The 15334-nt window shown below is 40.1% G+C and overlaps 1 protein-coding gene across 6 annotated transcripts in view; it reads right to left on the minus strand.

The window, feature by feature from the left end:
• Positions 1–15334, minus strand: part of JMJD1C (jumonji domain containing 1C) — a 276168-nt gene that overhangs the window by 43326 nt on the left and 217508 nt on the right. For all 6 annotated transcript variants that reach the window (XM_075000187.1, XM_075000184.1, XM_075000186.1 and 3 more), the window contains 6 exons: positions 15029–15221; positions 13289–14943; positions 12222–12394; positions 9587–11796; positions 2940–3141; positions 401–615 (listed from right to left, as the gene is read on the minus strand). In XM_075000187.1, the coding sequence (XP_074856288.1) occupies positions 401–615; positions 2940–3141; positions 9587–11796; positions 12222–12394; positions 13289–14943; positions 15029–15221 (4648 nt within the window). The remainder of the gene's footprint in view (positions 1–400; positions 616–2939; positions 3142–9586; positions 11797–12221; positions 12395–13288; positions 14944–15028; positions 15222–15334) is intronic.

Here is a 15334-nt window from a genome sequence, read left to right on the forward strand (position 1 = left end):
AATCATGATTTTCCTCCCAGAAGCAATTACAGAAAAAAAAAATCCAAAAGTTATCCTATATAAGTCAGTCTTCAATATGTAGTCTTGACCACATCGTGACTATTATGTAGCAAAATACTGTGTTAAGAATCAGTATTTATACAAAATAAAAAACAAAACACAGTAACAAATACTAACTAGCAAAATTCAGAAGTAACTATTCTCTATTTAATAGGATATGCAGCACACACAGCAAAGACACTCAATGCATACTTTTATTTCCATATGATGCACAGTAGTAGCAATGGAAGGATTTAGCATGCAGCTACAATGAATACATGTAGTGATCTAACATAGAAGCCTAAAACGTGAGCCATCTTTCAAATACAATTACAGAATAAGAGTATTAGGATTTCCTTACCATCTTTCTTCACCCAGGACATGGCTGTTTTCTCAGATGTTACTAGTTGACAAAATTTATCACCTATGATGTCTAAAATGTATTTAGAAGTTGCTAGGTCTAGTTCATCATCTTCATAATTGTCATGGGTCCACAAACTCATTGCTTCATCATCATATTGGTCAGGAGAAGAGAAACCATCTATCCTAACTACTCCATTCTTACTAAAAGACAACCTAAAAATGAAACAATTTAATTATACACCTCATTATTCTTTGCATTCTAAGCTTTGTCAGCTGTTATTAGTAACAAACACGCCTATGTGTAGGCTCTGTATATTGTGCAATGCTATCATAAAAGAACACTGACCAGGTTAATCAGATTCAATCTTTGCAGTAGCAAAGACGTATACCTTTTCTTTGTTCACCCCATTCATTTTTTCTTTTCTTTTACTTTTTTAAGCACTTAATTTTTAAGTGAATCTGATGTTCGGCCATGTGAACTAATAGTATTTGCTTTGTCCCAGGCTGCTGCCTTTTTTTTTTTTTTTTTTTCTTTTTTTTGTCATCAATACCCCTTCATTTTTGATCTGCTACACCTCTTTTTTCTCAATTCTGTCTCCTCTCCAGAGTAGGGACTGATGATTGTATGAAACTGACTAGTTATGTTAAGATGTAGATTAAGTTACTTGGATGAAACCAGATTTCCATTTTCAGAGGACCTAAACAAGAAAACTCAATAGAAGTCCTCCAGAATTGAAAAAAGGCTAACATTAACTTTAAAATCAAAAAGGAAAAACACGTTTCCTGTAGAACAAATTCTACTGCTCCAAAGTTCAGTTTTAAGAAATAATGAGAAAATTCTGAAGTTAAAGAATAACTGTTCAGGTAAATCACTTGTTTGATCCAGTTTCCTTAACCCTCTTTTTAACACTACCACATCAGTTAGTAAACTAATGCTAATCTTTATCAGAGAGGTAGCCGTGTTAGTCTGTATTGTCAAGAAAATAGGAAGTCCTGTGGCACCTTACAGACTAACAGATATTTTGGAGCATAAGCTTTTTTGCCCACAAAAGCTTATGTTCCAAACTATCTGTGAGTTTATGAGGTGCCACATGACTTCTTTTTTTTTTTAATGCTAATATAAGGCATTTCTCTCATTGTTACTAAATAAGATTAAATTCATTTCTTGGATTCTCAAAGGCTGGCTCACAACGATTACTCAGTCTGCCTATTTTCTGTATATTAGCACTCCTTCCAGTCAAAGGATCTCAGAATGGCTCTTTGGTTTCTATATTGCAGCACAGATCACTACCTGCAGGTAACCAGTTCAGCTCATTTCTTATCTTGAAAACACCTAAAAATTTCTATCTTATCCTACTCTGTATTATTTTAACTAAAAAACAATTTGAAATACTTCCCAAGGAGTTGTAATGGTATCTCAGTAAACTTGTATCAAAGCAGTATTCTTAAACAATAAAACCCTCTATAATACAGAATAATTTTATACTAGTTTATTTATAAACTGATACATACACAAAAGTATTTTAAAATTAGCATCAGTAAAACTAGATGCTCTACATTCAGAACTGAACTATACTTTACGATCACTGTTACAGTACCAAAATGATACACCTTCCCCCTCTCCTCTACTCCACCTCTCACCATCCTTACTCGGCACGTAGCAAAAGGAATCCATTTTCTTTATATATAAAGTAAATCCTATGAAGAGTCTCAGCAGTAAACCATCTTGATTTTAAATTCAGACCTCATGCATATAGTATAATGAAAAATCTCCATTTGATACTACAATACGTTTGATTTATTTTTAAATTAAATGATTGGATTTAAAAATAGTAACAAAAACTGTTCTATATGCTTTTTCCTAAGGGGGGTGGGGGGAAAGGGGAAACAAATCTAAAGAAAATAAAGCAATACTTTTAGTAAGAGATCATACTTAAGCACAGAAATATATTAAGTTGAACACCGAAGGAATTTCTTTAGGATCTTACAACTAAGGCCTTGCTTACATTACCAAATCAGTCTTGTATAACTGCAACTGAATGTTCAAATTCCTACTGAATATGATTATGTTAGTAAACACACACTTAAGCACGTTAACACACAGTAGTGCGCTATCTCCATACTAGCATTTTATTTCACCAAATCTTGTACCGTGTATTCTAAGCAATCTTCTGGATTGGTAGGCCAAAGACAATTATTGGATGAAGGGATCAAATCCGGACTATTGCTTAGGGAAACTCCAAAGGTTATTACCATAACTGAGTGATTTGTGTGTGAATTCAAAGTTCTTTTCTACTGCTATAAGGACAGTTTAATGAATTCTCTCTCTATGCTAGGCTGGGCTGCAGGAAGACTACTGCATCTTTTTTTCTGCCTCAGGAAAGCTGGTTAGCTGCTCAGATGTTTGGTATAATGCTTTACACAAAGCCTACTTCTTTCAATCTACAACGACAGTACACAAAAGGAACTAAGAAATATAAACATGGTTATAATAAAAGATTTTTAAAAACAAAAACATTTTAAAATAGTGAACTTACCGACGAAAGTAATAAAATCTGCAAAATACTGGTGAGTGACTTGGTTCTTCACCCTTCTTACTTCTAATCAGTCTACATTCTCTGCATTTCTGCAGGTTGGGCCCTATTTCAGAGCAAGAGTCATCCTGCAAAAAGGATTCCCCAGTTTGTTTCAGCTTCTTTACTTTGCGCCAATCTTTTAATACTGAACGAGGTATGCCAGCTGCAAAAAAACAGCAAAAACTTAAAGCAAGAGAAATTTACAAAACTGCTGTCTCCCCCTACATATTTTTTTTTCTGATTGATATATCACATATGCAAACCAAACGTATTGCTCTCTGGTATATATATGTCATGTCATTTCAATAGGTATTCGACAGAAAAGTGCTGCTGTAACATGATTTTTTCAGGGCAGTAAAGAAATATAATACTAAGGAGAGGCAGATTCAATGTTTATTTCAAGAAGAAAAAACATACATGCACACTTTTAATGGATGAAAGCTAAAATCTTTAACACGCAAACCCTGCTGTTTCAATGTTTTCATCCAGAGTAAACTACACACGATTGCACCAGTGCAATTCTATTTAAACTAACTAGGACTTAAGCAATTTGTTCATTACACACAAGGAGGAACAGCATGCAGTTCTCACACTCTCAAATATGATAGTTTTACAGGACAAACTGGAACAAAAAGCTATTACATTTTTATTATTAAACTCAGAAGATCTGACACTAAATACAAATAACGAGCAGAACTGATGAGTACAATGCTGCCAATTTCACACACAGATTTCATACGAGAAACAATTATCAAATATACATTGCTGTTTAGCCAATCTGATTTTAATAACTTTACAAGCCGTGCTGGGGTGTGCTCCAGAATGGGCTTCCACTACTTTTTGGGGGAGTTGGAATGGTGTTCCACTACTTGTGACAAGGCTCCGATGAAGAGGGGGACAGCCTCAGCCCTTTCTTTTGGTTGGCTCCAAGTGGAGGTCCAGCAGCCACTGCCTCCCCTCCAGGCCATGCCTGAGACAGCACCATGTCTGGGGACCTCCCTCTAGAACAGAATTCCAGCTCATGTGCCTGAATCCCTGCCCATCATGGGAGACACCACCAGAATTCTGGCATTGCAGGCTGACAGGACAGGCCGCTGCACTTCTGAGTGCTCTGCCACATGAAGGGCAATAGCCCAGAGGTACTACACTACCTTTGGGACTTCTACAGGGACAGGGAAGTGCTTGGGGTTCATGAGGCTCCACATTACCTTAGTCTGCACTTTGTGGGCTGTGCTCAGAAGGCAATGCTCGCACATCAGGCTTTTAGAGGTAGGGCAGCTATCCCAAGCACAGCCAGGACCAGAGGTGGTTGATGCTAGGCCTTTCCTAAGAGCTGATCTGGTGTCTAAGAAGCTTCTCCCTCTTCTTTGCAACCCTGTCCCTACCCTCTATGTGGCCAGTGCTGCTGGTACCTTTTCCCACACCTGGGCTGCGGAGAAGGGCAGAAGCAGAGTGCCCCATCCCAATCCTTTTTCACTGCCCCGAGTGAACACACAGCTGTAGTTAGTAGGTTCCAAGGCAGAAGTGAGTTCTTATTTTTTTCTCTCCAAGGATTCAAGCACTATTTAAGATGAAGTTTTATCTGTACAAAGAGATGGGGTATCTACCAGTTCAATGTGCCTTTACTCCTTAAAATCCAGAGTCTGTGGACATGGGCAAAATTTGCACATCAGATACAGGATGGTCCAAATGTGCTAACATGGGATTGCGATAACTTGGATTCAGTTCCTGTTTTCCTACAGGTTTCTTCTACAAATCTGTTAAGTTACAGTGTCTGTGCCTCAGTTCCCCATGTACGAAATAAGGATAATAACCACTTTTCACCTCACAAGGTTGTTGCAGAAATAAACAACGTTAAAAACTGTGAAACACACAGATAATAATGTAACAGGGCCCAGGTACATACCGAAGATAAAATGGTTACTCATCTTTTATAACTGTTTTTCTTTGTAACAGAGAGGAAGCCGTGCTAGTCTATACCCTATCAAAACAAAAAGCAGTCAAGTAGCACTTTAAAAACTAGCAAAATAGTTTATTAGGTGAGCTTTCGTGGGACAGACCCACTTCTTCAGACCATAGCCAGACCAGAACAGACTCAATATTTAAGGCACAGAGAACCAAAAACAGTAAGCAAGGAAGACAAATCAGAACAAGATAATCAAGGTGAGCAAATCAGAGTGGAGGGTGCGGGGAGGTCAAGAATTAGATTAAGCCAAGTATGCAGATGAGCCCTTATAGTGACTCAGAAAGTTCCCGTCACTTTCTGAGTCACTATAGGGGCTTGTCTGCATACTTGGCTTAATCTAATTCTTGACCTCCCCCCGCCCCCACACACTCTGATTTGCTCACCTTGACTATCTTTTTCTAATTTGTCTTCCTTGCTTACTGTTTTTGGTTCTCTGTGCCTTAAATATTGAGTCTGTTCTGGTCTGGCTATGGTCTGAAGAAGTGGGTCTGTCCCACGAAAGCTCACCTAAAATTATTTTGCTAGTCTTCAAAGTGCTACTTGACTGCTTTTTGTTTTTCTTTGAGATGCGTTGCTCACATCTATTTCAATTATGCGTGTGTGCACTGCGAGCATGACGTATTCCCTAGCTGATACCCATCAGGTCAGCTGTGGAACCCCCTGGAGTGGCACATCAATGGTATGGTGCACTACATATATCCCTGCTGAAATGAACTGCTGAACTCCCCTCAGTCCCGTCTTGCTGGCTTCTCCAATAGTAGGAATGATGGCTAGGTATGGAATAAATGCGAGTAAAACATCTCAAAGAGCAGTTTCAAAAGGTGAGTAGCCATTTTTTTCTTCAAGTGCTTGCTCATGTCAATTCCAATTAGATGACTCGCATGCCTTACCCAGAAAGAAGTGTTGGAGACAATGAGTTGCTGACTTGAGCACTATGGTGCTTAAAGCCACATCTTGTCTGGATTGGCCTACGATAGCATAGTGCAACATGAAAGTGTGAACAGAGAGGATCTACAGACCTCCTGGAGCAGAACACGAGCCAGGAAGGAAGCTGAGGCGGCTTGCACACATGCGGTAGGCACAGGATACAGGGATGAGGGAAGGAGGAGAAACCTTGGCCAGGTCATAACATGCTCAGATGCTAGCTGTGATCCAGGAGGAGATGCACTGGAATGACACTGGCAAGACCTTTATGGTGTCAGTCACCATCACAAACAGTTGAAAGGACTTTCCAAAGGACATGATATAATTGATGTAGAAGGCAAGAGCCCTCCTGACATCAAAGGAGTGTAGTCTCTGTTCTCATAGGGCTTGTCTACACTATCCCCCTCCTTCGAAGGAAGGATGGTAATTAGGGTGTTGGGAGTTTAGTAATGAAGTACTGTGCTGCATACACAGCACTTTATGAAGCAAACTCCCCCTGTGGCAACTTCCAAGTTTTGAACTTCGAAGTACTGGCTCACATCTAGCCATGGCTCACCTGCTGGTACTTTGAAGTGCTAGGGAAACTGAAATCCCCTTACTTTTGAGGAGTAGAAGGCTAACAGGATCCAAAGCTGCCATTGGGGGCCCACTGTGGAACCCCAGTATCTTTGGAGGACCTGGGGACCACCAATGTCGAATGCCTTAAAGCCTCCAAACAAGCAAGCCAGGAGCTGGCTGAGCTGAGGGGCACAGATGTCATGTCCAAAGCTGGAGAATATTTCCACTATGCTGGGTAATGAATGCTAGACTGCCCTTGGGAAGATGAGCTCAAAAAGCACTGGGAGTGAGCAGTTCTGGGAGGAACAGTGCCTGGACGATTATCCGTGCCAGAGAGGGAGGCAGAATGTGGTGGCAGCTCATGGCACACTTGCTGAAGCAACAGGCAGAGTCCAAGAGGTGACAAAACTCATTAACTGGTATTGGTGCTGAGGGGTTTGGAATCTGACAGAGATCCAGATCCTGATCAGGAGCTGCTGATCTGGAGATACTTTGGAACGAGAGCAGCTCCAGTAGGTCCTATTTCAGGACCACTGCTGCAAACTGACTGATGCGATTCATGGGAGTCATGCCAGGATGCTAAGTAGCAACAAGACTCCAAGTGCCTAGGTGCAGGTGTAGCAGACCCACTTTGGCAGGCTTCCCCTTGGAAGGGGCTGGCTGAAGCCCGTCCCACAGAGCAGGAAACTTAGGCACCATTCAATCTTTGAGGCCCCAAGACATCTCAAATGTGTCTATCATGGAGGTTGGTCCAATCTCCACTGACTCCATTTGTGGCAAGTCCTGCAAGATCAGGACCAGTTACTGGAATGGACGCAGTGCCAGAGGTCCTTAAGAGTTTGGATGAACAGACCCCTTCAGGGGCTGAAGTAGGCAGGACTGCATGATGCTGTCGCTGGCAGATTTCACCGGAGAGTGAGATTGGTGCCAGCAGTTTGACACATTTGGTAAACTGAGATACTGAGATGGTCATCTGAATTGTCTTGACTGACGGACTAAGCTGTTTAATGTCCTGTATCCTTCGCGTATTCTGCACCGGTCAGCCTGATGGGCTCCCCCCAAACTCCACAGGCATGAGTTGTGAGGGTCACTTGTAGGCATAGACTTTGCACAGGAACTGCTGGGCTTGAAGCTTTGGGACTTGGGCATGCCCCCAAGATGCCGGGAGGACACAGGCTGGAAGAGAAATTACTAATTGCTAAAGTAACTATGAAGTACAAAATCTCAGTGTGCTAGGAGCATGTGGACTGTTTGTGAGGCAAGAGAGCAACAGTTCAAACAGCTGGCACAGGCAGCAAGAAGGAACCAAGGGGTGGTCAGGTCAGCAAGGTCCTGTATAACACTGCACTAGTGCCATTCCAGGAGGCTCCACAGCCCACTCAATGGATAGCAGCTAGAGAAAATCTTTCTAACAGTCATGTATGTAGCACATGCTCACCTAATTGAAATTGACATGAGCAAGCACTCAAAGGATGAGGACAGATATTTATATCAAACATTAAGCTATTAGCAAGACTAGCAGGGAGGAGGATGATGAAGATGACAGAAAGGAACAAGACCTACTATTGCTCTATCTTCCTTCCCCTAAAAGCAAAGGAAACTGATGCTATGGGGTATGTCCATATTCTAACGCATAATACCCTGTGCTGCCAGGGAAAGTATTTAAGACCCCAGTTACCCTGGAGATAGAATACTAGATAAAACAAACACCAAGGACACTTCCTTTTAAGACATATAATCCGTGTGCCTACATTATCACACAATTGTCCTTTACACCAAACCCATGTATGTTTGCATCTCAATCCTTGTATGTGGATCCTCTAGAATTAGTACAAGTTATGCACAATATGAGATTCAACCTCAGGCCCTGAATTAGTTAAAAAAAATTGTTTTTTAAATTTGAAAATTATGGTTTTTCATCCTTTTCGTCGTAAAAATATTAAAATACAAGTCAGAAGTAGACCAAGTGCTTTACCAGCACTTGTTCCAGTCCATAGGATTGTGGTTGTGGAAACTGCAGAACCTGACACAAATTAATCTTCAAACAATTACAGAATCTTAAAATAAGTAAGGTTGTGAAACTGGAAAGCTATAAAATTCAAATAAAGATTCAAATCCATCCTTTGTACCATCTTAATAAAAGCTTTATGAAATACAATTTAATGGGGACTTTCATACTGGACCAACACTGTAAGAAAAGAACAAGATTTCTTCTTAAATAAGAAATAAATTAGACATTTGTAAGAAGTAAGACAGATTTTTCCCAAAGTTTTAAAGTTTTTCTAGCTTCTGGACCAGTTTCTATTTCCTGCAAAGTCTAGACACAACCTGACACCTGTGTCAAAACCCACACCATCCAAGTCAAATTTCAAGTTTATTCTTCCTTCTCTTAGATAGCATAGGTGGGTAGCACAGGAGAAGCAATATGCTCAGCACCTGATACGTTTCTCTAAAGCACCTTTTTTACCCCAAACATAAAGACATATTAATAGATCATCCTGAAGAAACTGCTTTTAGTCTTGTCAGAGAAAGAAATAAGGTATGTCAATGAAAATTACCCCTCAAATGGAAGCCCACCACCCCAAATTACAGATGTACACATTGTCTTGGGCTGAAGCTTTTGCCCATTTTTTAAAAAACTGATATGACTGACCCAAATATGACTACAAATATGCTGGTGTTGATGCTTTATGACAGTGCATGAGTACACCAGTATGTTTACTTTAGATTGAGAGGCTTATACACAATTTCAAGCGAACAAATAATTTGTGCTAGCACATAACTCATTATGAACAGGCAGTCATGGTGCCACAGCTTCTCCCTGGCTTCCGCCAGCTGGGGGCAGCAGGGGAGAAGCTGTGCCTGGCTCCCAGAGTGGCAGGGAGCTGGGAATGAGGTGGAGGTCTGGCTCTGGCTACCCAGGCTTGCAGGAGCCAGGAAACTGACCAGTGCACCAGGTCAGTTTCCTGGATCCTGCAAGCCCAGGGGAGCCAGGCTGCCACCTGGTTCCCAGCTCCCTCTCCACTTGCACAAAATTTGAGTTACATGAGGGCATGCAGGAGTCCTACCCTCACATAACTCAGGGGACTACTGTAGTATACATCACAAATGTCCATCTATTTTCTGATCTTTTCTAAACCAGATCAAGTGATATACTTACTGGTATTACTGCTGCTTTGTAATTTCATCTTGCTTCTTTCTTTGGCACTCCTGCTAAGAACACCATTGGGTTTTACTTCTTCCTCTGTATCACCCTTTTTCCTTTGCAAATCATTTTGTTTCTTTTTGTAAGTTGGCTTCGGCTGCCGTTTAGTCCTTTGTTCTGATTTGCTCTCACTTTCATCAGAGTCTCCACATTCAGAGCCAGATTCATAAGTCCTTTTTGCTTTTCTTCTTGTATGTTTATCTTCTTTCACAAGTTTATCTGCCAGGATGGCACTATCCATGTTATTTTGTAAATCACTGGATGTAGAAGCTATTAAATTGACAGTACATGGCTTAATAATTTCTGATACATTGTTCCCTGAATTGTCTTTTTTATTAGTGTTCTTATCTTCTTCTGAATGTCTTGTAAGCCAAGCCTTTTTCAGTTTTGTGTGGCAGTTAGGCTGACTTGTCTGGGAAGCTTGCCCATTGCCTAAACAGTTGGCATTGTTTATTGTATAGCAGACAATAGTACTGTCTAGGGAAACGGAGGCTGGAAATGTCTGATTTTTCACAGCATTGGACTCAGCCTCACTGATATTAGTACTTTTAAATTGAGCTGCAGCCAATGCTGCCTTGTGTTTTTTCAAATGGATAAAGTCAGCTGGGCCAGAAAATCCACAGATGGGCTGAAGAGCACTTCCTGTCTTGCCACTGGTTTGTGTAACCGATGCTGTATTACAGACCTTGCCTTCTTGTGTCTGTGCCACTGTCTGATTTACAGTTCTAGAGGAGGTACATTCCAGTGGCGTGCAGGCCAAAACCGTGTTGGATAAAGAGAGTGTCACGTCTGAACTACCCCAGCTTGCAACACTGGTCGTTATGGCTGCAGATGTGGTCACATCTGTTTTGGTACTGCACATTACAGTTGTGGTAGATGTGACAGAATTGGGAACGCTGCCTTGTGAGACAGCTGGAAAGCTTTTTTCATAATGTGTATGTGTAGTTTCTGAGCTCATATTTGGCAGAATTATTCTTCCGATGTCTCTGGCTTCCACAGATTTCAGACAATCTGTTTGATTTGTCCCACTTGAAGATATTTCACTAAGTCGATCTTTGGAACCTGACTGTGTTACTGGTATACTATCATATTTTGTACTACAAGTTGGACGTACAATGACAGATGCTGTGGCAGATTGCGATTTTCCAGTGGTTCGCTCAACGTGCCGTTCAACTTTTTCATTGGTGGGGGCATTATTAGACTTCCAAATATCTGACACGCTCTGCTCAGAAGTACTCTTGTACATTGTTTGTGCCTCTTTAGGTTCCGGTACTAAAGTTGGTGGTTTTTGTAATTCTTGGATTTTGCTACCAGCATTAACTGGCTGCACTGGTGTTAGAGTTGGAGGTGAAAGGCTGCTACAGCTGCTTTCCTTTCTCTCTAGGTTTTGATGAACTGGAGGATGAAACACCGGTGCTCTGTGCAAGGCAGGCATACTTCGGAGAGTATTTGAAGATGAAACTGACAACTGAGTGGGGCTTCTGCGGTCATTTCTAAAAGGATTTAGAGACTGAGATGGCATTTGATGGGAAAGTTGCTCTGTTATCTTGCTTACTGAGCCTTCACCGTCTGGCTGATGCTTGATCAAAGGTGGAGGTTTTGAAAGCGAAGAAATAAAAGAAGTGAGAGACAGCGGATTAGCTATTGTTGAAGGACAATTATTTTGTTTATCGATATATGAGCTTGAAATATCCTTAGATGGGTAGGATCTTGGTGGTTCATTCACTACACTGTTAGACAAAGTGGTGAAATAGTTACTTTGTGGCAAATTCTGTGGTGCTGAATGCTTGATTTTATAAAGTTCTGACAGAGAATGCTCTGGTTCTTTGTCATGTTTTACTGCATAGCTTTTGGGGCTAGAAGATGATAATGGCATTACTCTAGAAAAATTCTCTCTCTCACCCTCAAGGGCCTTGATTTTAGCTGTAAAAGGAGCAACTTCAATGCTCTCTTGAAGTATCCGTCTGTGTTCTTCTTTATATTTGCTTAATCGCTCTCCAGTCTCTTGAGGTGGCTTCTGCAACTGACTCAACATTGGATCCACAAAATGTCTGTGTAAATGACTCTCTTTTGTAGTTTGTGTTCTGCTGTGTTCCAGTTCTGTCTTTACTGGTCCAGTTGTAATGGAACGCAAAGGTTCAATAAATGCTTTCTTCTCCAATTCTCTGTATGAAAAAAGTAAAAACCAATTTACTTTTACTACAAACACACTACTACATGTTAACAGAATTTTAGAATCTATCCTTCAACTCTCCCCAACAAAATTATCTAGTAACAAATAAAGCTGATGAATTTCTTCATTCTGGGTAAAAGTTTCTATGCAACTTAAGAACTTAAGTCCCACTGAAAGTCAACGTGCCAAAGTTTTGAAAATAGGTGCCTGAATCCCAAGTCAGTTCCCTTCTTTTGAATATTTTACTTATTATCTTACCACATATTTTACCACACTTTCAGATATCCCTTATCACTCTTTTTAAAAAACGAATGGGATTGAAGGTAAATGAAAACACAAGCTACTGACCATCAAAGCTTCACAATGTAAACATTAGCTTACAGATCAGCTTAATGATTTAGACAATGGCGAACTTACTCTTTGTGATGTTCTACTATACTTTTGGACAACGGTGGACTAGAATGTGTTGTCAATTTCAGCGGCCGAGGTGGATCTGCACTGGATGGTCTCACAGGAATGTGACTCAGTAACCCAAGACTGTCAGCTGAGGTCACAGGGGTGGGCTGGTGTAACCAAGGGCTGGGAGTATTCTGTTCAGAGCAACAAAATCGGACTTCAAAGTTATCACAGGAACCCAAGCACAGCATCATCTTATCTTTTTGTAAAATCTTACAAACAGAATAAGTGATACACTTTATTGCTGCAAACCATCTCTCTCCCATCCACAATATTTGAATCATATTTGGACAGAGGAGGACTGTCTGAGTATGCCACTGAACTGTTTTATAGCAGTGGTTCTCAGACTTTTGCATTGGTGACCCTTCTCACACAACAAGTGGGACTCCCCATTATAAATTAAAAACACATTTTTTCTATTAAACACTAATACTGAAAAAGAATCAGTGTTTGCGGTAGAGTTTGACAGCTCATGACTCCCACATAATAACCTCAAAATCCCATGAGAAGTCACAGACCCTAGTTTGAGAACTTTAGTTTAAAGTACATGAAAGTGTTTACAATTTTCACATGTATTCTGAGACAGATTTGATTCTCAAATACCTACATTGATACTACATCTAGAATTCCACATTAGGACCTCTCTCAAAAAACTTCCTTAAAAGTAACAAACAACTGACACTTTACTACAGTGTAAGTTTAATTGTAAATTAATTTGTTGTCCAAAATAAATCAGATTTAATATTTAATAGGAACAAATAACAAATAAACATTCCCTTTTCTTAACCATCTTCCTCATGCTACAAACGATAAGCCTAAGCAACCTGCTATACATAGCCAAATTGTTTTACACAACTCATTCACTAAATTACTACTATTAAAACTACAAACTATGTTAAGGAACTCTTTATGGGAAAAAGGGCTCTTTCTGTAGCCCACTGAACTTGCACATAGAAGCCAGTGACATCAAGGGGAAGAGACCTTAAAATATTATGAAAAGTAATAATTAAGAAAGCAGAATCACTTACCCTTCTTAAAGAAGGCTCTGCATTAACAGGAGTTTCTGGATGGACCCATTTAGAGGAGGGCAGACCAAGTCCTGAGTAAGCATGTGTTCCATTTGGATACTGCCAAATAATTGGATAAAGTCCTAGCTGATTATATGAAGAAGGATGAGCTTGTCCAAGAAGATGTGGAGATTGGTGCTGTAACATTTGCTGCTGGTGTGCTAATGCCAAATGGCTTAAGCTGCTGGAATGGGCAGTCTCTAGTCGTGGATGGCCACCTAATAAGGAAGCTGTAGGCACTCCAGGTAACACTGCAGGAAGTAGATGAGGGTGATGAACAGAATGGCGAGATGCAGTACTAAGAGGATGAGCGTTAATAGCAGGTAATGGAGTCTGATTTGAAGACCCAGTTAATATATGGGGTGTAGCACTTAATGCAGGGTGATGAGCATTTGGATTTATACAAGTTCTGTGGGATGAAGAATGAAGAGGATAATTATGCTGATGTAAGTAAGGTGAAATGTGATTTGCTCCTGTTTCTTGACCAACAAGAGCAGGATCCCTGTATACTGTGAAATGTTCATTCTGGTCTATAATAAGAGGACTTTTAGTAGCTTCTAAAGCACTAACTCTAGCTGTAACTGGATGAAAACTAGACCTAGGTAAATCATGCTCAGTTTTATTTGCTGACCTTGTTACTCCAGTAACATGACTGTTCTGATAACTAACCTTTGACTTCACAGTATCAGGAGACTGTGTGAGTTTAGGCTTAATATCAGGTGAAGAACTGGACTTTGCTTTAGAGTGATCAACTGCAGCACTAGATTTTGACTTAAAAGCATCAGGAACTGCACTTCGTTTATGTAGTTTACCCTCTTCAGCTAATGAAACTACATTTAATGAAGACACGAATGACCCATGCTGAGCATTTTCTTTTTCAGGATTTACATGTTCATTTACTGGCGTTTTCATAATCCCAGACTGCATTAAATCCATTTTATTGACATTACTAACCCAACTCTGATCGGCTTCTTTTCTTACTTCTAAAAAATTTGCATTTGTAAACTGATGTTTTAAATTGTTGCCACAAGACACTATTTTCTGAAGTGTTTGCAAACCAAAGGTACTTGTGGCATTTTCCTGGGTCTCCTTATCAGAATTATTTTCATTAGTTGAATCACCACCACACTTGGGTGTAGGAGTCCTAGGCACAAACTGCTTATTTGTTAACAATTCCACATTCAGCTCTTGAACATGTAGATCACTGGCAGTCTGACCATGAAATTTCAGCTGTTCTGCTGGATGAACTGAATTTTTTTCTTGTAGGTCTAATTCATCTGACTTCGGACTTTCTGCATCCTGATGTTTTTTATCTGCTTGGGTTTCATTCCATGAAGCCTGCCTATGTATTAGTGTTGGTTCCTCTACCTCCTCACTAATCTGGGATTTTCCTTCTTCTCCATTTATGTTTGAAGTGTTCTTGCTTCTCAACTCATTCTCTGAATTTTGCTCTGAGGACGAATCTGTTAATCTTTTAATTGAATTTTCTGAGTCACTGCTCTCAGAGTAGTCAGAGACATTGTCTGGCCGCAATCTTTTCACGCTTAGCTTCTTTTCGTCGTCCTCAGGTTTTCTTCTTTTACTAATAAAGTGTTTATTTTTACTTTTAAGATTTTCTATAGAGGAGAAAGAAATTAGCGTATTTTTAGTCAGGTACTGTTTTAAAAATCTCTCTCCCTCCCCGTTCAAAACTGCTCCTACCTCCTCGACTTATATAATCATATTTTTCTTCCTTCATCTTCTCCTCATCAGGCATGCTGCTATCTGAGCCTTTCCTTTTATTTGGACGTGCAGTCCGTTGGTGGTGGTGTTGGAGAGAGTTCTGTTTTGGTGTTGCACTTTGGGAATTCATAGCTGGTCTGGGACTATTTGCTTGAGCACGTGTATAATGCCCCTAAACATAATCAAATTAATTAATTTACCCTGCATGATCTCAATCGGTTAAAATGCAGATATTCAACATGTATAATAAATGAAAATATCAATTAAGAAAAAGAGAAAATATAT

Source organism: Carettochelys insculpta, chromosome 7, assembly GCF_033958435.1.
Source record: "Carettochelys insculpta isolate YL-2023 chromosome 7, ASM3395843v1, whole genome shotgun sequence".
NCBI lineage: Eukaryota > Metazoa > Chordata > Testudines > Carettochelyidae > Carettochelys > Carettochelys insculpta.